General features: G+C 45.7%; 7 protein-coding genes across 7 annotated transcripts; 5 read left to right on the top strand and 2 right to left on the bottom strand.

Annotated features, from left to right (window-relative positions):
* Nucleotides 1–1,348: 1,348 nt before the first annotated feature.
* Nucleotides 1,349–1,813, bottom strand: AO090206000015 (cytochrome c oxidase assembly protein COX16; the record flags this gene model as incomplete). Its single annotated transcript, XM_001826473.3, has 2 exons — nucleotides 1,349–1,429; nucleotides 1,490–1,813. The coding sequence occupies 2 exons, from the start codon at nucleotides 1,811–1,813 to the stop codon at nucleotides 1,349–1,351; spliced, it is 405 nt and encodes a 134-aa protein (XP_001826525.1).
* Nucleotides 1,814–2,252: 439 nt separating this feature from the next.
* nic96 (linker nucleoporin NIC96) lies at nucleotides 2,253–5,674 on the top strand (the record flags this gene model as incomplete). Its single annotated transcript, XM_023233191.1, has 6 exons — nucleotides 2,253–2,689; nucleotides 2,760–3,175; nucleotides 3,281–3,414; nucleotides 3,557–4,442; nucleotides 4,507–5,249; nucleotides 5,348–5,674. The coding sequence occupies 6 exons, from the start codon at nucleotides 2,253–2,255 to the stop codon at nucleotides 5,672–5,674; spliced, it is 2,943 nt and encodes a 980-aa protein (XP_023093720.1).
* Nucleotides 5,675–6,413: 739 nt separating this feature from the next.
* On the top strand, nucleotides 6,414–8,081 carry AO090206000013 (RibD family protein; the record flags this gene model as incomplete). Its single annotated transcript, XM_023233190.1, has 2 exons — nucleotides 6,414–6,456; nucleotides 7,264–8,081. 2 exons carry the CDS (start codon nucleotides 6,414–6,416, stop codon nucleotides 8,079–8,081), a joined length of 861 nt encoding a protein of 286 aa, XP_023093719.1.
* A 2,025-nt stretch (nucleotides 8,082–10,106) lies between these two features.
* AO090206000012 (uncharacterized protein) lies at nucleotides 10,107–11,726 on the top strand (the record flags this gene model as incomplete). The annotated part of the gene is made up of 2 exons (XM_001826470.3): nucleotides 10,107–10,853; nucleotides 10,902–11,726. The coding sequence occupies 2 exons, from the start codon at nucleotides 10,107–10,109 to the stop codon at nucleotides 11,724–11,726; spliced, it is 1,572 nt and encodes a 523-aa protein (XP_001826522.1).
* Nucleotides 11,727–13,693: 1,967 nt separating this feature from the next.
* On the top strand, nucleotides 13,694–14,488 carry AO090206000010 (putative NADH-ubiquinone oxidoreductase 21 kDa subunit; the record flags this gene model as incomplete). Its single annotated transcript, XM_001826469.3, has 5 exons — nucleotides 13,694–13,753; nucleotides 13,810–13,826; nucleotides 13,877–14,082; nucleotides 14,140–14,342; nucleotides 14,405–14,488. 5 exons carry the CDS (start codon nucleotides 13,694–13,696, stop codon nucleotides 14,486–14,488), a joined length of 570 nt encoding a protein of 189 aa, XP_001826521.1.
* Nucleotides 14,489–14,712: 224 nt separating this feature from the next.
* AO090206000009 (nucleoside deaminase) lies at nucleotides 14,713–15,337 on the bottom strand (the record flags this gene model as incomplete). The annotated part of the gene is made up of 4 exons (XM_023233189.1): nucleotides 14,713–14,803; nucleotides 14,825–14,926; nucleotides 14,976–15,184; nucleotides 15,302–15,337. The coding sequence occupies 4 exons, from the start codon at nucleotides 15,335–15,337 to the stop codon at nucleotides 14,713–14,715; spliced, it is 438 nt and encodes a 145-aa protein (XP_023093718.1).
* A 3,059-nt stretch (nucleotides 15,338–18,396) lies between these two features.
* atrA (protein kinase MEC1) lies at nucleotides 18,397–25,007 on the top strand (the record flags this gene model as incomplete). The annotated part of the gene is given in 21 exon segments (XM_023233188.1): nucleotides 18,397–18,426; nucleotides 18,505–18,558; nucleotides 18,688–19,171; nucleotides 19,249–19,481; nucleotides 19,527–20,756; nucleotides 20,825–21,359; nucleotides 21,409–21,768; nucleotides 21,829–21,889; nucleotides 21,952–22,360; nucleotides 22,435–22,553; nucleotides 22,616–22,777; nucleotides 22,806–22,953; nucleotides 23,006–23,200; nucleotides 23,207–23,546; nucleotides 23,601–23,798; nucleotides 23,850–24,130; nucleotides 24,169–24,296; nucleotides 24,357–24,444; nucleotides 24,502–24,586; nucleotides 24,645–24,763; nucleotides 24,816–25,007. Coding segments are annotated over 21 exon segments (5,451 nt in total).
* Nucleotides 25,008–25,105: the final 98 nt, after the last annotated feature.

Below are 25,105 nucleotides of genomic sequence, written 5' to 3'. Positions count from 1 at the left end.
AATAAGCGAGAAATTTCAGGTAGGGCGAATGAGTGGTGAAGAAAACTGAAGGAACTAAGACGTTCTCTGGGTATGACGTAGATGGTGGGTAGAAAGAGGGCCGCGAAGCGGCGAAATTGTGCAGAAAAGCCAAAACTCATGAGGCAGGAGGCCGGTCTGGATCTTCTCATCAAGGAACCTGACGAAGGTGGAAGAAAGCGCGGTGGCAACATTATAAACTGTTTTCATTCTTAAATCTGCTCCCTATTATGATTTATCTTGGATCAGTCACCACGGCCATCCGTTAGTTGACTAGTCATAGCAACCAAAATACGAGGAGCATAGGGTTAATTCCCAAATATCTGTCTTCTAATATATTTCTGATGTAGTTAAGAGTTAGGTCGCGTCGGCCATAACTGACGATGTTGTTATTATACAGTATATAGCTGAAAGTATCCTATTATAAATTTTACTGGTCATCATTGTACATACTCCGGAGTACGGTGGCATACTCAGTTGCTCAGGCTGCCGCAGTACAAACATTAACAAATCCCATACCAACCACACAGCGGATAATAAATGAAGTTGAGAAAGGTTGTATTTTTAAATCGTCCAACTTCTTAGAGAAGATCACCGAAGAAGAAAAGAAAAAAAGTTCATATAATGAAGATAATTTGTTTTTGGTTATAAAGTATAGTAGTACGTAGGGACCTAGAATAATATACGCTTTGCAGTTAAATCTACCACAGTTGTGTGGCTTGTGGTTGTTGCAATTTGTTTATTTTCCAAGTCCTCTTTGGATGTGACAACGACATACCAGCCTACTCAATCCTATCTACGCTGATAGTTCTGCAGTCTGGGCATATGTATATATAATAGTGATGAATATTATAAATGAGTGTCATCTTTATTTCTTGGCTTTAGGGGTGGGGAAGACGAGGGGGACAAAATAAAGTGTCAAGGCAATTCAACCCATTAGGTTCACTTTTATGATGTTTTAGTTGTCACCTCTTACAACTACTGGGTAGGTACATAGGGTGGGGGGCTTCCAATTTCAAATAATGCTACGGAGAGAGGCTGCTGACACACGGAGATGCTATAAAAGAAGCGGCAGACTTTTATGTATGGAAACCACCAAATGAGTGCATGCGAAACGGTTGTTATGTGTACATGATAGTTAGGCCCACAAAGGCTGTTTGGCAAGTACAAGAGCAAGTGGGAGAGAGGAAAGAGGGGACTGTATCTATATAGAAACAGAAGCAAACTGATCAGCTGCAGAGCTCTTGTGATGAACAAATGCGGAAACAGCCAACAGGCGAGATAATCAGAATGCTGAATATGTAGTATGATAGTACTCAACAAGGTTAATTCACAATTTCCCATCAGGTTCACCCTTAAATCTTTGCACCCTTTTCTGCTCCCAGTTGTCCAAATCTTTGGCCATGAGCCTCTGCAGAAGTTTGTTAATGGCGTGCCCTTCAATAATGATAGGTTGAATAGTTCAACTTACATAGTACTCTTCCCTCTCATCTCCAATTATCCGTCTTCGAGGGTTCCTTTTGATTCCCTCTTCCCCATCTGGCCCTCTCAGCCCTAAATTCATTGCTTCCTCTTGGCTTAATTGCTGCACCTTGCGATCGTACCGTTCATATCTCAGGGCAGCAGCAGGGGTCAAAGCAAATGACCCGGCGACTATTATCATAACAAAGGGGAACCCAAAGAGAAGAAACGGATGCTTGGGCAATCTAGCGCGGTAGGTCTCGCCGATCCGCTCCCCGAGTGAAGACGAAGCTGTTGTAGCACGACGGAACGTTTTGCTTTGGAATACGGGCATTGCCGAAACTAATATGAGAATGTAGGGAAGTCTAGGGACAAGAAGATAGGAAGTGTTGTACTACTCTGCTCTTAATTAAACCTGGATTGTGTTGCTGTAGAAAGAGCTTTTCTTTTTCTTTTTTTAGTGAGCCTAAGGCACACACCATCTGTGGACTTGAGAACTGAGCATTCGGTGAAATAGAAATTCCGGGATAAGCTGGTTTTGGAAATACAGTTCGCGGCAGAGCTGTTTCTAAACATCAAGTGCAAAGGCCTACAACAGAACTACCAAGTCCGATGTCCAAGATTGTCTGGTGTGACTAGAACAGTGAGCATTTTCCTCCATCCACTGGCTTTTGTATAATTCTACCCCACTTTCTTATGAAACAGGGTTCATTCACTAACACCAACACTGTTATGATTGCTAAAAGGTCCTTTTTCTCTATTTTTATTGCTCAATGGCATCCACAAGCTCAAATTCATTATTTGGAGGGGGTGCACTGGGAGCCACCACACAGCCATCGGCCCTCTTTACGACGAATAGCCCTATGAATTCTGTAGGGAATACATTCACTCAGGGTCAATCAACTGGATCACTTTTTAGCGGACAGCCGCAACCCCAGCAACAGTCTAACCCATCTTCAAATCTTGGGCAGAGCCAGATGCAGGCTAATGTAACCCAATCCTCACGGCCTCCTAATCAATCCACGCAGCCAGCGTTTTTCAACAGCTTGTTGGAGCGTGGTAAAAAACGACCACTTTCTACAATAGGGCGAAGCAGCAATTACGAAGAGCTACCTAGTCTTCAATTAGGCCTCGATGATATCCGAAGAAAAGCAAGAGAACTTGGTAATGGTGGAACAAAGGGTCCACAACATATACAGAACAGTAAAGCGTATGTATATTCATCAGATTTAGTATCCCTTCCATGGCTTTACAAAATAACTAATTGTGAATCATAACAGTCACTATCTCCTTGCTGCATCTGGAGTTTCACCAGGACATACTTTGCGGGATCTTAGATCTTTAGACCACCAAGCCTTGGTATCAGGCCCTACGAAAGAACAGGAGAGTTTTGACCCCGACAATCAAAAGTTTTTGCGCAATATACAACAACGCGGCCGCCATGCAATGATTGCAGAGAGTCTTACTCGTATCCATAGAGATTTCGATATATTCTTGGAGGAAAAGGTCGATTTAGATTGGGAAGAGCAACGGCGGAGAATTTTCCAGCATTTCGGTCTGGCACAGAAGGATGATAATACCGGTGATGGAAGAGGCGCGTTCGGTCGTTCTATGCGACAGTCGAAACAACAACTTGGTGCCACATCAAGCGACACCGCCCCAGGCGTCACCCATAGGAGTGTCTTTGGGCGCTCTGGTATGGAGAAATCAGTTATTGGTGTACCCGGCACTGGAACGGCGAGCCGTCGATTCTTTGAAGCCCCGATAGAACGAAGCGAGGCATCCGGGACTCAGTCTTCAGATCTTCATTTCTTACGGGAAAAGATGGGCCGCTATGCGGATAAGGTTCAATTGTTAAACTCCGCTAGACTCCAAGCACATACTTTCCCTATCCTCCACGAATTCTCCGAAGTTGAAAGCCATGTCGGAGGCGATGTAAGTTGACTTGATTGGAATTTATATTCTCAGCTGACAGCATAAGGTTCCCCGGCAACTCTTTGACGCTTACCATGCGCTGATAAGCATTGTCCAAGAAACTCCAAACATTGTAAACACGTCAGATCCGGGTGCATTGAAGGAACGCCAATTTTCTGAGGATTATCTGGAAGAAGCACCGGCCTCGCGCCGTGCTATTAGCTTGAGGAAGAGGATTGTGGATGGGTCCAGGACGTTTCTCGAGAATCTATTCTATAATGAAGTTGAAAGTGTGATTGCTAAAAACCCTCGAGAAGCGCAGCTTGGTGGAATACCAACTGTGATCAATAAGATTCGCGCCTATATTCGACTTAGAGCGGTGAGGAAGGATCTCGCTCCCGACGGGACAGAGTTGCAAATGGTTGGTCAAGATTATTGCTGGATCCTCATATTCTATCTTCTCCGGTGTGGGTTCATTACTGAGGCTGCAGAATATGTTAGCCAAGATCCTGGGTTCCGGTCATTGGATCATAAATTCGTGACTTATATGACAACTTACGCACAGAATAGACGTTTACCAAGGGACCTACAGCAAAAAATCAACGGTGAGTATCAACAACGATCACGCAATGCTCCTGATAATACTGTCGATCCTTATCGGATGGCTTGTTACAAGATTATCGGACGCTGTGACCTTAGTCGCCGACGCTTGGAAGGTGTAAACCAAAGTGTTGAAGACTGGATGTGGTTGCAGTTCAGCTTGGCTAGAGAAGATGATCGTGTTGAAGAGGTTGCAGGAGATGTTTTTGGGCTGGAGGATATACAGACAGATATTGCTGAAATCGGGCAGCGAGTTTTCGGGAAGGGCCAAGAGGGACCTGGCGGCTATGGAACTTTTTTCCTCCTACAAATCCTGGGAGGAATGTTTGAACAAGCTGTCTCCTACCTCGGTTCTTACGCCCCAGTCAGCGCTGTGCACTTTGCAATTGCTTTGGCCTACTATGGCCTTTTGCGCGTATCTGATTTTTACACTTCAGGTGAAGAAATTCGTAAGTAACATTGGCCTTCGCTTTTCTCTGCCCTGGCTGCATATGGATTTTCTAACAGAAGCAGTATCATTCACTGTGAAACAATATCCACAGATCAACTTCGGCTATCTCGTCATACAATACACAAAGGAATTCCGTACCGGACTCGTGGAGGCAGCAATTGATTACTTCTCCTTGCTTTGCCTTAACGCCGACCTTCCAGGATCCTTAGGAAAGTCTCAAGCCTCGGTGTGTCACGAAGCATTGCGCGAATATATCTTGGAGACCCGGGAATTCGCCAGGTTGCTTGGGGATGTACGTTCCGATGGAACCAGAGTCAAGGGGCTAATCGAACAACGGATTGGCTTGATCAAGTTGGTAGATCAAGAGGAGTTTTTGAAAACCATAACTGTGCAAGCGGCAGCTGTGGCTGATGACAAGGGCTTAATCACGGATGCCGTCCTCTTGTACCATCTCGCTGAAGACTACGATCGTGTGATTGATATCATCAACAGAGCACTGTCTGATTCTGTGGCTGTCGAACTGGGGGGTCCTTCCTTGAAGCTGCAGCCATTACAACCACGGACAAAACAGCAGGATGCCCAAGCCTCTGGGCAAGAGGCTCTTAGGGAACCTGGCAGTAGCCTCAGCTTGACGGCAGTGGAAGACCCAGTGGCTCTGGCAAGAAACATTATAAGTATTTACAATATGAATGCTCTGTACTACCAACGAATCCGCCCAGTCAATCGTGATGCATGTGGTTTGTTGCTTCAAATGATGGAAGCCAAAGCTGAGGTTGAAGCAGGAAAATGGACTCCAGCTCTGGATGTAAGTACCATCATCCATGACAAATTGAAGGACTCTTGCTCTTTTCTACTTTCTTTCCTTTGCCCTCTAGGCTTTTGTCTCTAACAGTGTTGTTGCAGGCCATCAATGCCTTGAATATCCTTCCTCTTCGGGCTAGAGGCTCGGTGCCCTATATCCGAAGCGCAGCTCAAGCATTCTCATCATTTCCCACAATGATCTCTCGCAACATTGGGCATGTGGTAATGTGGAGCATCACATGTATTGGCCATGAAAGAGAACGACTGCGCTCTGGAACATACGAAAATGAAATCAGACAAAGCCTAGCTGATGAGTTACTGGTAATGGCCAAAGATCTTATGATCTTTTCTGGCATGGTGAAGTATAAATTGCCACCCAGAGTCTACGAGACGCTTGCCCGTGCTGGCGCAGAAATCGGGGCATATTAAATGTTTTCCACTAGGTAGTTGTTATGCAGAGTATGCTTGGTGTTACCTAACTTACTACTATCGTTCCTCGTACGAGCTGTGTGCGGATTGGTCAGAATCATGATGTGTGCAAATTGTAGGTAGTGTTGGTGCTATATAGACATCTACTCGGATGGACCTCGGAGGGTAAACTTATAGGCGGACTTTTTCCGCGCCGGGGTCGTCGAGGTTGCGCCAAGGATTCCTTGGGCGGATAGGTCAATGCGATGCAGACCGACACCTAACGTTTAGCATAGAAGATCGCTGAACGGGGCAATTGCAAACTAAGAAGAAACGTCGAGCCTACCTATATTTCTCCAGTTCTTAAACCTACCACTGATGTATGTATCTATACCATTGATTAATCATGAATTGAAATCATTGCCAACCGATGTGGGACCCTCCAAACCGAGGTTTTGTACATGCACCTCAGGACAGTCTTTGACTACTAGGGACCAATTTCTAAGCACCCGACATGGGCCATGACTATTCGGACGTGTCAACCACGAGCGCAAATTCATTATCCTCCAAATCTGACGCATATCCCTTACAAAATGAAACTACTGTACTGGCAACGCCTACCCTGGAGTCAATATCGGAAAAAACGATGGAGGCGAGCAATCACCATCACACTGCAACGCACAATCCCGGCAGTCAAACAAGCTCACTAGAGTCTGGAGATGGCTCAAGGCCCCACGTTGCTTCAAATTTTCATGAAACTATGGCAGCTGAGAATGAGACCACTTTACGACACGCTGGATCAAGTGAGTCGAATGGCAATTGTGCCACTGCTGGCCCCTCGGAGGATGCGGGCACTCCAACTAGTTACAACCTTATAAACAACCCGCCAAACCTCGCAAGAATACGACAAGTGATGTTTGAGTGCAAAGATCCAATCGAGATTAGCCTCGAGGAATTTGAAACATACTGGCCATACATCGATAATGTGTGGGTTAAGCAAAGGTCCAACTCCAGCAAAGAAGGCCACTGCACAACGGACTACTATATGTGTCGTCTACGACGCCCAACACATCGCACATCCGAGACTCGACCTCTACCAGAGGGTAAGCGTCCTCGGAAAAAGAGGGTACGTGAGGGTGGTATCTGCAACTTTCAGATTAAAGTTGTGCGCTTCGAAGGAGCCTATTCCACGGTGACTATCGCAAGAACACCTGGAAGCAGCCCTATACACTCGCATGACCTTGATTACATTGACAAAGTAAAGCGTAATTCGGGGCTTATGGAATTTGCTCGCAAAGAGGCCATTAAAGGGTATTTGCCTTCGTCTATATACACGAAGTTCCAGGAAGAACCTGAGAAGCTTATCGAAGCAGGGGGGAAATTCTGCACTGTCACGGACGTCCGCAATGTCTCTGCGAAATGGAGAATACAAAACCCGGAAGTTAAACTCATACCCCATGATGGATATGAATACCAGAAGGGCCATGGCATTGTGAGGATAAGGGTTACTGATGGTAACTGTAAAGCACCAACCAATCCAACACCACCAAAAACGTATCAGGATTCTCCCCTACCGCCAGACACGCTCCTGTTCCCTCAGTTTCCTTTAGATTTTCTCGAACCCTATCTCCCAAAATATGACGAGAGACGTCAGTTTCCGCACGTTACTTTGTCATATGCATCATCCATGGATTCCAAAATATCACTGCTCCCAGGAATGCAGACAGTGCTTTCTGGGCCGGAGGCAAAATTGATGACGCATTACCTAAGGTCACGCCATGATGCTATTTTGATAGGTGTCGGGACTGTGCTGGCTGATAACCCGGGCTTGAATTGTAGGCTGGAAGGTGCAGGAGGGTTTGGCGGTCTTGGGCGAATGTGGCAACCGCGGCCGGTCATAATCGACCCGACAGGGCGATGGCCCGTTCATCCCGAATGCAGAATGCTGCGGACAGCGGTTGAAGGGAAAGGCAAGGCACCATGGGTGGTTGTATCACCAGGGGCCCAAATCCACCCTCAGAAATTGATGATGCTGAAAGGGTACGGAGGTGACTTTCTCCGAATTGTGGAGTATAATCAAAATTGGCGTTTGCGCTGGGAAGCCATTTTACGCGCCTTGGCGTCGGAGGGGGTCAAAAGTGTGATGATTGAAGGTGGTGGGACTGTGTTGAGCGAGCTGTTGAACCCCGAATATACGGAATTTATTGACTCTATCATTGTAACTGTCGCGCCGACATATCTGGGCAGTGGCGGGGTGCCAGTAAGTCCGGATTCAAAGCGTGATGAACAAGGAAAGCCCAATGCTGCCCTCAACCCGAGGGAGGTGAAATGGGTGCCGCTCGGGCAAAATGTTATAATGTGTGGAAGAATCCGTGCTGTGACCACTATCCAAGCTGTTGAATCCAATACTCACAGCCCAGGGTCGTGACACCTATGGACCTATGCTTGCATGGGATCACCCTAAAGAAAGACTTACCTCGGGTGTTAATACAACTACTGGCTACCTATAGTCGTTTAGAACACTTGTACAGTAATAGATGTTAGGAGCAAGGTTTCAACCTCATGGGATAATGATTATGATACTAATGATTAACTATGTTTGTACGAACTCATGAGCTATGCACAATTTTCCAAGTCTCCATGAAACTTGCTACCAATATATGGATGAGTCAACGCCCCAAGCTTATATAGACTACTCAGTGGTTTGCTGGGAACTGCTCACGTCTATGTAGGTACAGACTAATAGATACAAGATCCCTGCTCGAAAAAAAAAAGGCCCTGATGGGTAATTGGTTAAACTGGGTTAGGTCAAAGAAGCAGGGGTTTTAGTTGAGGTATCGAATTTATATTTAAGCCAGGTGCATGCTAGGCAACGTTCTGACAAAAGGATTTATTGTTAGGAAGACCGGAAATCATTAGTTTAGATGTTCACCGAATAGAACCCATGAGCTAGCCAATAGTTGCGAGACTGATTATATAGATCTCGTCGAAAGTCTTCGCTGCCTAGAAACTCAAGTATCAAATGTTAGAGTCTGAGCGTATAGAAATAGAGATTATCTTAGTCGTTAATCTGAAACTACTTTTTAATCTGGTACTGGGATCAGATATGGCACACTATAGTAGTTGGGGACTTTCTAGGGAGGTTACCTTATGTGTTCTTCATGCATTGCTTATGTGGATTGAGAGCGACAGCTACATACAGTCTATCTGGAAAAGAAGACCTTTTTAGCCCAATACCCTTGAGAATACTATCTGCCAGGTAGCCGATACACAATGGCGACGAATGACTCGAAATATAAGTAGAGATATTCCCTGGTGCAGCTTGTTAAATGAGGTGGGTTTCTAAACTAGCCAAGATCTACTGTGTAGTGGCTCCGTGTTACATCATAATATTTTGATGGACTTACACTTCTCAAGAAATCTAATATACGTATCCTATAAGATTATAGTATGTTCTAATAGTGAAGTATCATGATTTTTTCCCCCTCTCTCTTCTTTTCTTTTCTCTTTTCTCCCTTTTCTCTTGAAAATATACAATGCTTGCTACGTTTCTATTCGCTGGGCAATTAGAGAAAAGGGGAAAAAAAAAAAGAAGAACCTAAAATTATATACAAACAATTGCCTACCATCACTTGACTTTATCCAGTAATAGTAGTCAGTCTATTATTACAAAATTACATAAACCCAGATCGAAGTTAGACTTGCTGAGTAGACCATCAATGTGGAAACATTGTACTGTAAGCACAGTATCTGTAGTAGTTGTACATTCCTAGCATGGGAACTATCCTCAGCGCTGAATAGGAGTGGCTTACTCGATGGCAATAGTACTTTTATCACATATACACATGCATATATATATCTTCATTATTCCTTAAGTTTTCCCTTTTAAGGGGGGGGGGTGGGGGGGGGGGGGAGAGAGAGAGAGGAAAAAAGCGAGTAAAACGGAAAGAGAAGCAACCACTGGACAGCCCTTCCAAAGAACATATGGGGATCTGTTCATCGAGGATGGGAAAAAGGGGTCAAAGTGGAACAACCTTCTTGAATTTTTGAACTGTTGCCCGCATCGTACAATTTAATGAATTTCAGTGGCAGTCAACCCACACAGTCAACCGCAATGAGAACCGAGCCAAATCCCTCATGAGTGGTGTGGTTCAGAGTAAACAAGAAATTCCCGATCATCGGAATAACAACAACTCGGGTTTAGCGCATAGATGGCATTTTTCTCTTTTCTGTTTTTACCCTAAGTAGCAGTAGCAACAATAACAACAACAAGAGTAAACTTAGGGTCCTGTCGCGTTTCTATTTTTCTCTAGTGCCGGCTCTACTTTTGTACCTATACTTTACCTTCCCCCCAATTAAGACATTTCTCTCTTCCTTCGCCACATATTACCTTGGTTATATATTCTCTTCTCCCCTTACATATTCACTCATTTTCCTCACCTAAACTCAAAGGATGCCGCCTAAAAAGAGCACGTCCAAAGCTTCTGCGAAGCCATCCAAAAGCACCACAAATACAAATAAGGCTTCTGCCACAAAAACTGCAGCAAAGGAACGGCCTGCGAAAGCTAGCGCATCCAAGTCTAAAGGCGGCGATGCGCGCACAAAGACTACTAAAGCTGCGCGCACAACAGCCCCCAAACGTAAAGCTGAAGCTGTTGAGGAGCCTATTCGCGAAATCAAAAAGGCACGCGTTGTCGAACCTCGTGTTACAAAGCAAAAGCCGAAAGTGGTTATCAACCATGCCCCGACGACTCGACTTAATGTTTACGTTTGTGGTGAAGGCAGCTCAGGTGAACTTGGCCTTGGACCGGAAAGGAATGCCGTCGATGTAAAGCGGCCACGTCTTAATCCTTACCTGTCAGCAGATAAGGTTGGTGTAGTGCAGGTCGCTGTTGGTGGTATGCATTGCGTCGCTCTCACCCATGATAACAAGATCCTTACCTGGGGTGTGAATGACCAAGGTGCGCTTGGAAGGGATACTACGTGGGATGGAGGCTACAAAGAGGTTGAAGATAACAAGAGTGATGCCGACTCAGACTCAGATGATGATCCGGCTCTCAACCCATACGAGTCAACCCCAACTGCTATTCCCTCTGATACTTTCCCTGAAAGTACTGTTTTCGTTGAAGTTGCTGCCGGGGATAGCTCGAGTTTCGCCCTCACAGAAGACGGCCAAGTATACGGCTGGGGCACGTTCAGAGTAAGTTATTTGCTCATTTTTGTAGACCTTAACTGACTTGGAGCTTAGAGTAACGATGGTATCTTGGGATTCGATAGTACTCATACAGTCCAACCGACTCCAACTTTAATTCCCTCGCTGAAGAAGATAAAGCATCTGGTATGCGGCGATAACCATGCCCTCGCCTTGGATGAGAGGGGTGCTGTCTTCTCCTGGGGGTCCGGTCAACAGAACCAGTTAGGACGTCGCATTATCGAGCGAAATCGATTGAACGGCCTTCAGCCACGTGAATTTGGCCTGCCCAAGAACATTATACATGTCGGGAGTGGCGCGTTCCATTCATTTGCTGTCCATCAATCCGGGAAGGTTTATGCTTGGGGCCTGAATAGTTTTGGAGAGACGGGTATTCAGGCGGGTGCTGGTGGTGACGAGGCTGCTATTGTTCATCCTACTATTGTTGACTCATTGTCAGGGAAAAATATTAGTCAAGTTTGTGGTGGTGCTCATCACTCGATTGCTGTTGCTGATGGCGAGCAATGCCTCGTATGGGGTCGGTTAGATGGTTTCCAGACAGGTTTGAAAGTCGATACACTTCCTGAGGAAGCCGTTATCAAAGATGAACGTGGGCGACCCCGGATCTTGATCGAACCTACCCCTGTTCCAGGAATTAAAGCAAGCACTGTCGCAGCTGGATCGGATCATTCGATCGCTATTGATACTGATGGCCGTCCTTGGTCTTGGGGCTTCTCCGCCACCTATCAGACAGGCCAAGGCACTTCGGATGATATTGAGGTGGCAACAATTGTCGAAAACACTGCTGTTCGTGGAAAAAAGCTCAACTGGGCCGGCGCAGGTGGACAGTTTTCAGTATTCACTGAGCCAGTGGCCCTGTGAGATAGTCGATTGTGCCCATAACCCCCGAGAGGTGCTAAACGTCTACCCATTGAGTCATACACACAGCATGTAGTGATATCGGGAAGCTATGGCGTCTTGCGTAACCAACCCCTTTGCTCTATATCACCGTCTCTTCCCCGCATCCCCAGCCAAACTCTTCGGTGCTCTCTTTTCAAGTCGTGTCTAATAAGCAACTCTTTACTACTGTCAAATCTCAGATTCTTTATATTCTCCTTTTATTAGTTACCTGTAGCACGTTAAGAATTGTGGCATATCCTATGTGCGCATGAATTTACCGGCCTCCATGACACGAAGCGCTATTCCTAGATAGAGATTCAATATCGCTAGGACCCTGTTGTGCAGTTTTGTCGCTTGACGATTAAAGAACGGTGCAGCTCATGTCGGAGTTAAGATGTTGAATTCTTCCATGGCCTCCATTCCATCAAGGTCGGCGTCCAAATCAGTAAAGGTCGAGAGACTCTTAGCTGTAGCTTCATCGCACTGCTGCTCCCTCAAAAGGATTTCTAATTCGTCACCGTCTTCAGGAACGTCTCGTGTGATCGCACGGTGGTTGTTGCTATCATGAGGCATGAATAACCCCTGAGCAGGGACATCTGATTGCTCGGTCGATAGTTCCTTATCGATTTTGCCATGCCCAACGCTATGAGATGAAAATACGTGCGCATCGACAGCATGATGACTTTTAGTAGTTACCGCAACCGGCAAGCTCGACCCGTCTGCTTGTAAATCTTGTCCTGTGTCATCCATCCGGGCTCTTGGCTTCTCCTCTTCTATCCATTCTCTGCGCATAACCTGTAGGCGTTTATGATGGCCGAGTTTTTCGATGATAGTTAGACCATCAGCGAACTTTGCACGAGGGAAGAGATCATCAAGCCACAATTGATAGAACTGTAATAAGCGGGCCACGTCAGAAAACTAGTAGTAAGAAGATTAGCTCGTGCAAATATGATAGCAAGAGCCGATATGTATCAAACCTCATGACCCTTTCCTTTGAACTTCAACTTCTGTTTGGCCGTGCGACGTAACCTAGGTATCCCAGCTTGGGACAGTAACCTTATAGTGGAGTGCAGTTAGATCACTTCTAGTTGCCATTTTTGACTGAGTGGCCCAACTCACCGTGTTTCGTCTAGTTTAGCGACTGGCTGTCGTTTTCTAGCAACCTTGACTTCCTCATCAAGCCCAAGACCTAACCCAGAATCGCCTGTGGGTGCATTTATACTTGACGCGGTTGGCGCGCGCTGTAATAACTCATCCAAGCCGACATCGTAGTCAAAGAGATCGTTCGCAGTTTGCGACTGCAAGCCTTGTTGTATATCCAAATGACTGTCTTGTTCCATTGTATAAGTTTAGCGGAAACAATTTTTTTTCTTCAGTCGAAGAGGTATTAGCATGCCGTGATGCATTCCCACGCGCGTGGGCATCGAGACGCGTTCAATGGCCAGGCTGTTCAACGGCGTATGTACGCACTTAATTAGCCATGTGAACAATACTGTATGTAACGGTACAAAGGTACTGAAAATAACACCCTGGTGGATCTTAGGTATACCTAGACATACATAACTTTACATTATACGGGCAATAGCTGGGAGTTCAAATGTGTATAGCCTTACGCTATTTGGGTTTTACTATGACCCTAATCCTAGATAATGGAATATTATAGCAGTACTCCGTAGGTCCAGCCCACCTCAACTACGTACACCCAAGGCTTCGAAGTTTCGAAGTAGAGTAGTAATCAGCTATGCTAATTGGTGACACGGACTGACCGATGATTTGTCCCAAGTTATCAATGCTTTTCCTTAGTAAGCCAAAGCAGTATCACTAGTCTAAAAGCGGAAAAGCCCCATTCTTGGCACAACTTGTGCTCTCCGAGTTCACCTCCGTCGTAACCAAAGCCGTCTTTAACAGTACGACCACTACAGGCTTGCTTCACATTCGACTTGGTCACAATGGCCACTGATTTCAAGACGGTTCTTGCCCCTCCAAAACGGGCTAATTCCGACTATCCGGTGCGAGAGCTCCCCCAATGTAGGATGAATGAACGATTGCTAACTATGGTTTGCAGTTGATTGATTCCGACCCGTAGGATTGCTGAAATCATAGAATAATTAACAAGTGCTCACTGCTTCCAGGCACCTGCGACGAGTTTTTGGATATGCGAGACCTTCTGATTATGCTATTGCTGGCGGAGCAGCTGCCGCTTCGCCACTAGCATTCTGGGCCATGGAAAGGGTGAGCCCATCTCATGTTGGTAGAGGAGGTTTCGCCCCTGTGATGCGGCTAGCAACAGCAATCGGCCTTATTGGAGGTCTCCATGTGCTCTACCAAAGATCTTGCAGTATGTCAATTGCCGCGTTCATCTACGGTGGGGAGCATTGGCTTACATGACTATCAGATCGCTTCTATGGTTTCACCGAGAATTCGAGGGAAGTTGAGATGGATACAAGAGAAATGGTTGACAAGGTCAAGAGAGGTGAATCTCTGTATGGCACCTCGAAGGTGTCTGCTTATCTGCAAGGAGTCGCGGCCAGGAACTCGCGGTATTCAGAGTTATTCATTCATGTTCTTCCCTGGTTCAACATTGTAAATCATGATCAGGTAGGGCTTTCCCATTCCTGTTCTGCCATATTCCTTTTGTTCACGGGCTAACTTCTATAAAGCATGGCGTGGACACAGCTAAGTACTATCAGCAAGCTGAGCGTGAGCTCGAAGCCGAGCGTTTGGCGAAGGCTGGTTCTGCGTGAAAATATGATTGGTATGGATCATCAAGTTGAGCCGTAACTTGCGGGATCTGGTATATTTATTCTTTAGGTTTGATGTGGATAACATAAGCATACGAGAACTTTCTCATTTTACCTCTAAACCACATGGTAGTGATAGGTTTTTCCACAGTGCCGGTGGCATCCCCATAGTGATTTCGATGGCCTTCCGAGTCCTGTTGCCTCTTAAGGCCTTAAAGTTGTAGCCCTCAGGCGTCATCCTCAAATCTTGTATTTAGCTCTCTGTTTTTCTTGGGGCGAGGCTTGGGTGCTACCATATAGTCAATAAATGCTCGAGTTCTTAACAACGCAGACAATCACTTGCCTTTCTCGTTCTCTTGAATATAAAACCTTCGAAGTAGCATTACGGCTTCTTTACTGAACAACCCACCATAGACTGGGTAAGGTGGGTCTATTGAGAAACTAATGTGTGTTAGGAATTCAGTAGAGTCAAGACTGGAGAGTGACGAACTCGGTGTGTAGTGAGAGAATGCTTCCCGTGCCTCCAAAACGTTCATTACTGCAGCCAAAATACACAGCCTGTATTCGGTACTGTCTCAAAGCAGAAGCACACATAACGCATGGTTCGACCGTGACATAGAGTTTTGTTGAACGAAGTAAGGACTTGGGATAATTCCTGAGCATCCGCTCGAGAGCAATAAACTCTGCATGTCTTGTACCCTGATGAGATAAGTCAGGACACTCAGTTCTACATTTGACTTTCACAATAATGTTGAAAGGCCCGTCTCCCTATGGTTGGAAAATAAAGGCGAGGTTCGCTTTGCTAGTACAGTGCACACTCAAATCTGCTTCCTCGCACGAATGTACTTTCATGACAGTTGGGCAACATACATTCATCGACCTGTTTGTGTCGTTCATTCCAGAACTGACTATTTGGTTGTCATACACTAAGACACATCCAACCGGAGTTTCACCTGTCTCAAGAGCTTTTTCTCCCTAAAGAATGTGAGCCCCGCTTGACTTGCTTAGTATTATGTACAAAGCCGGGGCCGGCATTACCATCAACAAAGCTTGCTTCATGAAGTAAGCGTGTCTCGAGTCTTCCTCCATAGCCGGCAGACTATTATCCGCTGTCGAGCTCAATGAAGCTGAGTTTTCGTGAGTACCTGAGATCCCAGCTCACGAGTCCCTGGGTCCACAGTTTCTGCTCCAGGTAACGGGAATAATAAATGCGCTAATTTGATATTTATTGTACAGGGCCGCTCCCTGATAGATAACGTCAGTCTCCCGAGGAGCGAACATATACCAAATATCAATAAATGTATGCTTGACGTTGTCGTGGATGTAACTCTAACCTACTTCTAGGATTGCATTGAGAAACGTTGTGGCTTAGTGCACTCGAAGTTGCTTTCAAGAAGATAAAGGTAAATCAGTATATAGAAGGAGACGTAAGTGCATACTCTGTAGAAGTTTGTGAGGTTCCATTCCAAGGCTGTCAGGAAATTTTGCAATACGTGTATTACGTATAAAATACATATATCGTAAGTTTCAGCTCAGATATCGGGTCAACACCCACAAGCAGGTAGAGATCCATCCTTCATCAGCGTCAAAGTTCAATATTAACTCGGGGTTCTCCATCAATCTAAAAAGATGATTAGGCGTGCCCCAGATGGCGACTGATGATATCGAGACGTCTCGATATTCAGCTCCAGGGAATGGCAGCTGGCAACCCCCAACTACCTTGGCAGCACAGTTAGCACCGCGCCTCCCTTCCCAAGGGAATCAGACACATAGCCTGAGCAAAGAGACATTCTCCCTACTCCGTCAAGAACTTGCAGGAGGGAAACATAACCAACTCCGTTTCAATGACAAAGTTACCGATATCAGCAAATTGATATGCATCGTTTTGAAAGCAGGCTTGGAACCGTGCATCAAGGATCCAAACCCTGACTCTCAAGGCCAAGTCTTGGATTGTCTGGATATTGTATTGGTATCGATTGATAAGGCACCTCAAACCCTAACGGAATATCCTGATCCAGCTGTTTTGGGGGAAAGTACGTATGCGCCGCTGTACGCCTGGTTGGTCGTACGGTTACTCCAATTGCTCGGTATTTGGAACAATGAAGTCATCAGTTCGAAAGCTGGGAGTATCCTTACGAGCATAGTCCGCGCTCAGAATAGGCACTCTAGATTGTGGCCCTCTTGTCATTCTACTGCCGGACTTCTACGAGCGTGCACAACGGGTACGTTAGTGACCGTCGGTAAGGATGTTGGGCTAACGAACCTCAGAGGTCCTGCTTTCTCTCGAGAATCTCAATAGCCTCAGTCTGCGAGCTGATTCGGAAGTTAAGATGATTCTACCGACCCTAAAAGGAAATCTCCTTGTAGATCTAGACAGACTCGGCTTACCTCGCAGTCTTTTCGAAAAGAGATTCAAGTTCGTATCATCATCGCACGCTTTCAATCTAACTTTTCGCCTGCTCGACTCATTCAGAGCAGGAAATGACAACCCTCCTTTTGTGGCAAGCAAGAACTCCGTTACTCGACAGAATGTAGCCTGGGTTTTGAATGGGTACCAACGTCTCTGGACCCTCATCTTTCACTGGTTCCAGAGCCCGCAGCCAGATCTCATAGAGAACAAAATAAGCGCAAGTTTGCAGTTTGTGATATGTATTCGATCATGTTGTGACCAGGGCGTATCCTCACCATCGGAAATCGAGCTAATGTACGGCTTGCTGCGAATCCTGGAGGACATTTTTGCAATGGACAAACTTTATCAATTCTCGAGTTTGCAGAGTGAGTTAAGCCAGCTTTTGGACACCTTCACTAATCGCATCAAGTATACCAGAGCGCTTTTCCACTGCCTCAGAACTACCATTTTCCCAGCACTTAGCGGTCTTACCAAGATGCCATGTCGTTTTCAGACACTCGAGACACAGCTTCAGGTAAATCGTCCCGTTGCAGTTAGACAGACCCATCATAGTGTGACCTAGGCTTATTGTACAGAAGATTACGATTCATGGATTTCTCCATAATATCTCCCGTATAAGTCTAGAATGTGATGGCGCAAAAACCGTCTCCGTCGAGCCATTCAAAGTCTTTGTATCGAAATCGGGCTCCCGGTTTCAGCAACATGAACTCTCGAGCTCAGCTATCCAGGATGATGAGATTATTCAGGTGTCGAAACGCCGCTGTATACCTCAACTCAGCCCACAGTCAGAGTCCGAAGATACAGTCCTGCAGCTTATAACAGTTTCACTTGCATTGATAGGTTTCACATCCCCCGGTGGCTTGAGTGACCTGTATCCGGCTGTTGTGTAGGTTGGCATAGCAAGTCATAGCACTCGAAAGGTTAGCTCACGTTGTAGCAGGAATGCCTTTGTTAGCCTTGATGAGCAAAAGAAATGTGATCTTCTTAGCACACTCGGCAAAATCCCGTGTGCTATGGCTGGGGAAGTAGAACATTTGACTGGCATAGCACCCAATGGTGCCCTACTCTGCCATGTGTGTGATGGTGAAAATGGTGTAAGGTCGAGCAGAGAATGTCCTAACATTGAAGAACTTTGCAAAATCCTGGCCTATATTATTCCTAGACTCCCACGTACTACAAGCCTCAGAATCGCCGCAATGGTCACGCTGAGACGAACACTGCTGCATACGTCGAATTCAACTTATTCGCAGCTAGCCTCTTCTGTGTTCGGCGAATTCTGCCTCCATTCCCTTCGGAGCTCCGTCAGAGAACTGCGGATTGTCACTGGGTACGGTTTGTCTGCTGCTGTTCTGAACATGCGGTACTAACATATATTTAGACACTCAATAATCGCTTTCATCTGCAATGGCCTTGATAATAAAACACGTCGCGGCAATTTTGTTGTCATCTTAGAATGGCTAAAAAGCCTCTCAGAAAAACAAGAATCGTCATTGCATGAAACATGTATATTGACACTCTGTCGCCTTGCAACGTATGTACTAAACTTCTCAGCAGTTTTGTCGTATGGGCTAACATCCATGTGTTGCTAAGACTTTCCAATGATGAAGAGATGAACATTATCCTTCTTCGCCTGGTTGAATACCTGGGCCATCCCAATCCTTTCGTTTGTGCGGTAGCTTATTCTGAAGTATGTGAATCTGATCTACACTATCTTCCTAGTTTCGGTCATTTGTGGGAAAGCTCTACTGTCGACTATTACATAGGCAGTACTCTAACAAAAATCTATAACTAGATTTCAAAGCTTGCACAACGCCTCTCGGTCACTCCCGCAGGCTTGTTCAGGCCATTTTGGAGGACTCTTTCCGTGACAATAATGAAAAACTTCCCATCACGTCCATACATGGCAGAACACCTCTGTGATCTGCTGGGAATGAAAGTGGACGATTTCCTCAGGTTGACTGAGTTATATGTATTACCACATCTAGTGCTAACACGGAAGCGAGACATTATTGCTAGGATAGGGGCGACTTATAAGGATGTTAAAACCCCCTTCGATATCTGTTCAGAGAAAAATAACCTTGCAGCAATCCTGGCATTCTTGTTGAGTCAAGCGTCGTCAAATCCACAGGATTTGGCAATGTCCGCTTTGTCAGAAATAGATAATGCCTTTGAAGGCCGTACCTTGGCGGAGCTTGTACGGATCGAACCGATTCTGATTGCATGTCATTTATTCAAGGGTCTTGGGGATTCTGGGGATGAGAAGAGAGCAAGGGTAGGTATATTTCTGCTTTTACCCATTTGGGTGTTCATAACTGATAAAGGCAGTTCTATCGTGCGCTTCAACTCCTAGCAGCCCTCGTCCCGCGGAAGTCAGGGCATGCATCAAGGAGAACGAATTTGATAGGCTACTTCATCGAGGAGCATATTCTTGGTATAATTACCGAATTTGCCCATGCTATCAACGACTTCCAAATCAGACAACCCTTGGTTGAAAAAAGAAGGAATATCATAGCTATTGGAGAGATGGTCAAGGTCGCGAAAGGGCATGTGAGTAGCGCGATACCCCAGGTCAGTATATTAGGAAATGTCACTACAGCTCTTTCAATGCGATATATGTGCTAACTTTGGAAGATATGTGCCTGCCTGCGGTCCGCCCTCGAAATCGGGGAGTTGTGCAACGATGCCTTTACAGTATGGGCAGTACTGGTCAACTCTTTGCATGACGAAGACATTGAACCACTTCTTGACCAGACCTTATCAATTGTGATCAGGTATTGGGACATGTTTACAGAGGATACGAGAAATTGTGCCTATGAACTTGTCGAGAACATTCTGAGAAGCCACAGTGAACTAGTACAAGATGTCTACAACACCATGCCATCCCTTGCTTCTATTCCAGAGATGTCCAAATTTGAATCCGAGCTTGTGGATCTGAAGGGGAAAATGGACGTTCGAAGTCAGTTCTTGGCATTTGTCCGACGTTGTCAAAGTGAGAACGCTACTGTCGTCGAACAAGCTCTGACGGAGCTAGTACCGTACCTCTTAGAGCACGATGAGTTCCTTCATCGCACTGTTCTTGGCGAACAACCAGATCCTGTTGTTGCTCAGTTAATTCGGTCTTTGCTCGATTGCTGTGTAAAGTTCAACACAAGTTCGGATGTCATAACTCTTCTATCAGCTCGGTGCATAGGCCTTATCGGCTGCTTGGATCCAAATCGTGTTGATTCGATCAAAGAAAAGAGAGATATACTGGTCTTATCAAACTTTGATAGCATGGAAGAGACATTTGACTTCATACTCTTTTTTCTTCAACACGTGCTTGTCGAGGCGTTTTTGTCGGCATCCAATACCAGGGCCCAGGGATTTCTTGCGTACGCTATGCAAAACCTACTCAGATTTTGTGGTCTTGATTCTGCTGTTACTCAGCGCTCTCGCGATGTCCAGGCAGATGAAAAGTATCGACGTTGGTCAGAGCTTCCTGAGACGGTTCGCAACACTTTGACCCCATTTCTCACGTCCAAGTATACGGTCACTGTCGGCGCTGTCAATTCAAGCTGCACTTACCCATTATTCTCGGCCACTCTAACGCATGGTGAGTGGCTGCGGACTTTTGTGCAGGATCTGCTGCAAAAGGGGAGTGGTGACAATGCGAGGCTTGTGTTCAGTGTATCTAGTCGCATTGTAAAAGGCCAGGACGTATCTATAGCATCCTTTCTTCTGCCATTTGCAGTGCTGAACCGTATAGTTGGAGGCACTCAAAAAGAAAAGGAAGATTTGCTTTACGAACTGACAAGCGTTTTATCTCACCCACTTCCAGACTCCACTAACCATATATACGAAGCTATCCTATTATGCAGTCAGGTAAGTGCTCTGTGCGGAACATCAGAGAGGTCTAAAGGCACTGAATTAAGTTCTCACTTTGTGTATAGAGCATTTTCGAAATCCTCGACTACCTTTCAAGATGGCTACAAGGCAAGAAAAAGCAGCTCAATAGTCTTAGGAGCCACAACTATCACGCAGGCCGCTCCCACAGGGAGGCGTGCCCGGATTCACGTTTGGATACAGATGCATCCCAAGTTAAGGCTGTTGAATCGCTGCTAGCTTCTATACCACCCGAGGTCATTTCTAAAAGGGCTGTTGAATGTAGATCATTCTCAAGAGCACTTTTCCACTGGGAACAATATATTCGTCAGTCTAGTAACAAACAGACAGACTCTAAGGGTTTCGAACCTCTTTTCCAGCGTCTTCAAGATATCTATAGTCAAATCGATGAGCCAGACGGCATTGAGGGCATATCAAATCACCTGCACGCACTTAACATTGACCAACAGGTTCTTGAACATCGCAAGGCCGGAAGATGGGCTACTGCACAAAGTTGGTATGAGCTACAACTCGAGAAGGAGCCCAACAATGTCGATGCCCAATGGAACCTTCTTACATGTCTCAAAGAATCAGGACAACAAGGTATTTTCCTTGGCGAAACATTATTAACTCAGCAGCGTGCTCACCCTAGACACAGATGCCATTCTTACACGATTTGAGATCCTCCAAACGACCGACCCGGGCTCTAGGTTTGTCCCGTTTGCAATCGAGGCATCATGGATCACAGGGAAATGGGAGAAGTTGCGTAATTACCTTCAGCTTTACTCACAACAAGGAACAGGAGATTTTAACATCGGGGTCGGCCTGGCGCTTGATGCCATTCGTCAGGGAAGTTATAGTAGATTTGGGGACATTATCTGTGGCCTGCGACTCAGTGTTGCAAAGTCACTCAATGCCAATTCCGTGGCATCGTTGCAGTCGTGTCATGACAGCATCCTTAGGTTGCACGCCTTAGCAGAGATGGAATCTATAGCTGGCTTGGACTCACGAAGTGAGAAGGATGCGCTTCCCAAAATACGCGCTGCTTTGAGCCGCCGTTTAGATATTCTAGGAGGGCATATATCTGACAAGCAATACCTTCTTGGTCTAAGACGAGCTATGATGGAACTGACGTATGTTGCTCTCGTTATACTTTTGCTGAAGGGGCAAAGCCTAACACTAACGCATGTACAAGGTGCAACTTCCCCAATTCAGACATAGCTGATGCCTGGCTTGCCAGTACTCGCCTTTTGCGCAAGGGCAATTTCACTAACCAAGCATATCAGTCAATGCTCCATGCTGCTCGTTTGAAAAATAGATCAGCCACTATTGAACACGCTAGGCTTCTGTGGAAGGATGGTTACCATCGTAAAGCAATACAAACGTTGGAAGGCGCAATAGCTGCCAATGAGTTTGCTCCAGACAATGCTTCCGATGGCTCTGACTCTGTCTATCTGGCATCGAATCGTGAAAAACACCAAAATCTACTTGCCGCCAGGGTATCATTCCAGCCTCTTCTTACATTGTGGAATGTCGTCACTAATTTAAGGGGCTCAGGCCCATCTTTTGCTAGCGAAATGGACAGACAGAGCCGGGCAGACACAGTCAGATGTCATAGTACAGAGGTACCGAGAGGCTATCTACCTACATTCAAGGTACTCCCACAATATTTCCTAAGGCCAACCCCGTTCTAACTAGTATCAGGTGGGAAAAGGCCCATTATTACCTAGGGAAGCACTACAACAAGATATTAGATTCGGAGAAAGCCAAGCCACTAGGAAAAGAAGCTCAGATATAGTGAGTCCCTCTGCTCTCCCATGTCTCATCTGACTTCTTTACTATATACTAACTAATCTTAGTCTGAGCGGTGAGGCTTCTAAACTGGTGATTGACAATTATCTCCGATCGCTAGCACACGGGAATAAATACGTTTTTCAGTCATTACCCAAAGTTCTTACACTTTGGCTGGAGCATGCGTCTACTGTGGATCAGCCCTTTGATCCAAAGAGGGGTAATAACGAGTAAGTGGAGTAAATGTCCTTCATTTAGGGGCATGTTTTATTCTGTTGGTGAAGAGCCGCTAAATAAACTGTGGCACAGAGACTTTAAAACACACACTTTGAATCAAAGGAGAAAAATTCTGGATGATATGCATTCACAGTTAAAAAAATACGTCAACCGGATGCCGGCTGCACTGGTGAGCATTCCCTGGTGGTTTAGTGCTTGTGGAAATCCACTAATAATTCCAGTTGTTCACAATTCTTCCTCAGGTGGTTGCAAGGATCTGCCACCCGAACAACACCGTCTATGACTTGTTAACGAAGATAGTCGCCAAAGCGGTAAACTTCTTTCCTCAGCAAGGTCTATGGATAGTGCTTGCCGTGGTCAAGTCGTCTTCCAAGGAAAGGGCATCCAGGGGTATCAACTGTCTTCAAAAAATCACGGTATAGTTTCCTATGCAACGAGTGGTTCGTTGGGCACTAACAAGGTACAAGGAAGTAAACAAGAAGTTAAAGACCGAAACACCGTCAGATATGCGCGCGATGATAAACCAGGGGCAAAGGTTCTCTGAAGAGATGCTAAAGCTATGTGTAGCGCGCGTCGAAAAAGTCTCTAGAATCAACCTAGCTCGGGCTCTGGGATTCAATCACAAAATTGCCCCTTGTCGACTTGTTGTACCATTTCAAGCAATGTTGACTCCGACTCTACCGACAAGCCATGATGCAGAGTACCTCAAGGGATTTAGGGCTTTCCCTAGAGACCCAACCACTATTGAAGGTATATTGTCATGTTTTTTTGTTTCCCTGGTACATATGTGCGACGTGCATGTCTAACTTTATTTAGCTGTTCTTGACGATGCGCAAGTCCTGAACTCGCTCCAGAAACCACGGAAGATTGGCGTTCGAGGGTCGGATGGAAAGATTTACAATATCCTCTGCAAGCCCAAAGATGATCTCCGCAAAGACCAGCGCCTCATGGAGTTCAACAACATGATCAATAGGTTCCTTAAAAGGGATGTTGAATCAAGTAAACGACGCATGTGTAAGTGGCCACCTCAGCTGTGAAGGCGCCGTGAAGCTGATTGGAAAAAAGATATCAAAACATACGCCGTTACACCTTTGAATGAAGAATGTGGATTGATTGAATGGGTTGATAATCTCCGAACATTGAGGGATATTGTTATCAAGCTGCTGAGAGAACGGGGCATCGCGCCAAATGTAGGAGATATCATGAAGCCCCTTACCATCTCTACCTGGTTAAATAGCTTACTTTTCCACAGTACACAGAAATCGGACATTATCTCGAAGAAGCATGTTCTGAGATCTCGAAATTACCTCTGTTTACCACCAAAATTCTACCAAAGTAAGTCCCCAGTATGACCTGCAATTGCAAGTAGTAAGGCTAATGCAAGCATAGGTTTCCCCCAGTCCTACATGAGTGGTTTATCGAGATGTTTCCAGAGTCTGGAACATGGTTTGCAGCAAGGCTTCGCTATACTCGGTCTTGTGCAGTCATGTCAATGGTTGGATACGTTCTAGGGTATGCCTGTACTCCGTAACCGTTATGTATATGTTCTCCTCTAACTTCTATTCATCGAAGGCTTGGAGATCGACATGGCGAAAATATCCTATTTGAGGAGGGCACTGGAGGTATTTTACATGTTGATTTCAATTGCCTCTTTGACAAGGTGAGAACTTGAATTCCTTAATTCTTTCCGCCCCGCGTTAAGAGAGGATTCATATAGGGCTTGACGTTCGATAAACCTGAACTTGTTCCGTTTCGTCTCACTCAAAATATGGTGGACGCATTTGGAGCTTATGGGTATGACGGTATGTGTAGACCGAGTCCATGGCTAACAGATATCATCATGGTTAACACTGTAAGCAGGACCGTTCCGGAAGACGTGCGAAATAACCCTAGGTTTGCTCCGGCAAAATGAGGATGCGCTGATGACTGTACTTGAAACATTTCTGCATGATCCAACGACAGACTTCATTGGGAAGAAAGTAAGCACAGTTATTCTGCAAGTGCCTCCGCTATGCTAATCTGTTAATGAAGCGACGCACCCATGTTAGTGTTCCAGAGACGCCTGCAGGTGTCCTCGAAAATGTTCGCAACAAACTCCGTGGTCTTCTACCTGGGGAATCTGTTCCCTTGTCAGTAGATGGCCATGTAGACGAGTTGATAGTGCAAGCAACCGATGAAAAGAACCTCGCCGCGATGTACATTGGTTGGTGCGCATTCTTCTAGAGCTACTGAGCCTAACAAGCATACCGCATTTCCGATTTCCTACCTACCTCTTCGTATAGTGCTATTTTAGTGTGTAAGGAGTAAAACCACATTGGTAA

This window comes from Aspergillus oryzae, chromosome 7, assembly GCF_000184455.2.
Source record: "Aspergillus oryzae RIB40 DNA, chromosome 7".
Lineage (NCBI taxonomy): Eukaryota > Fungi > Ascomycota > Eurotiomycetes > Eurotiales > Aspergillaceae > Aspergillus > Aspergillus oryzae.
This window is presented reverse-complemented; position numbering and strand designations above follow the sequence as displayed.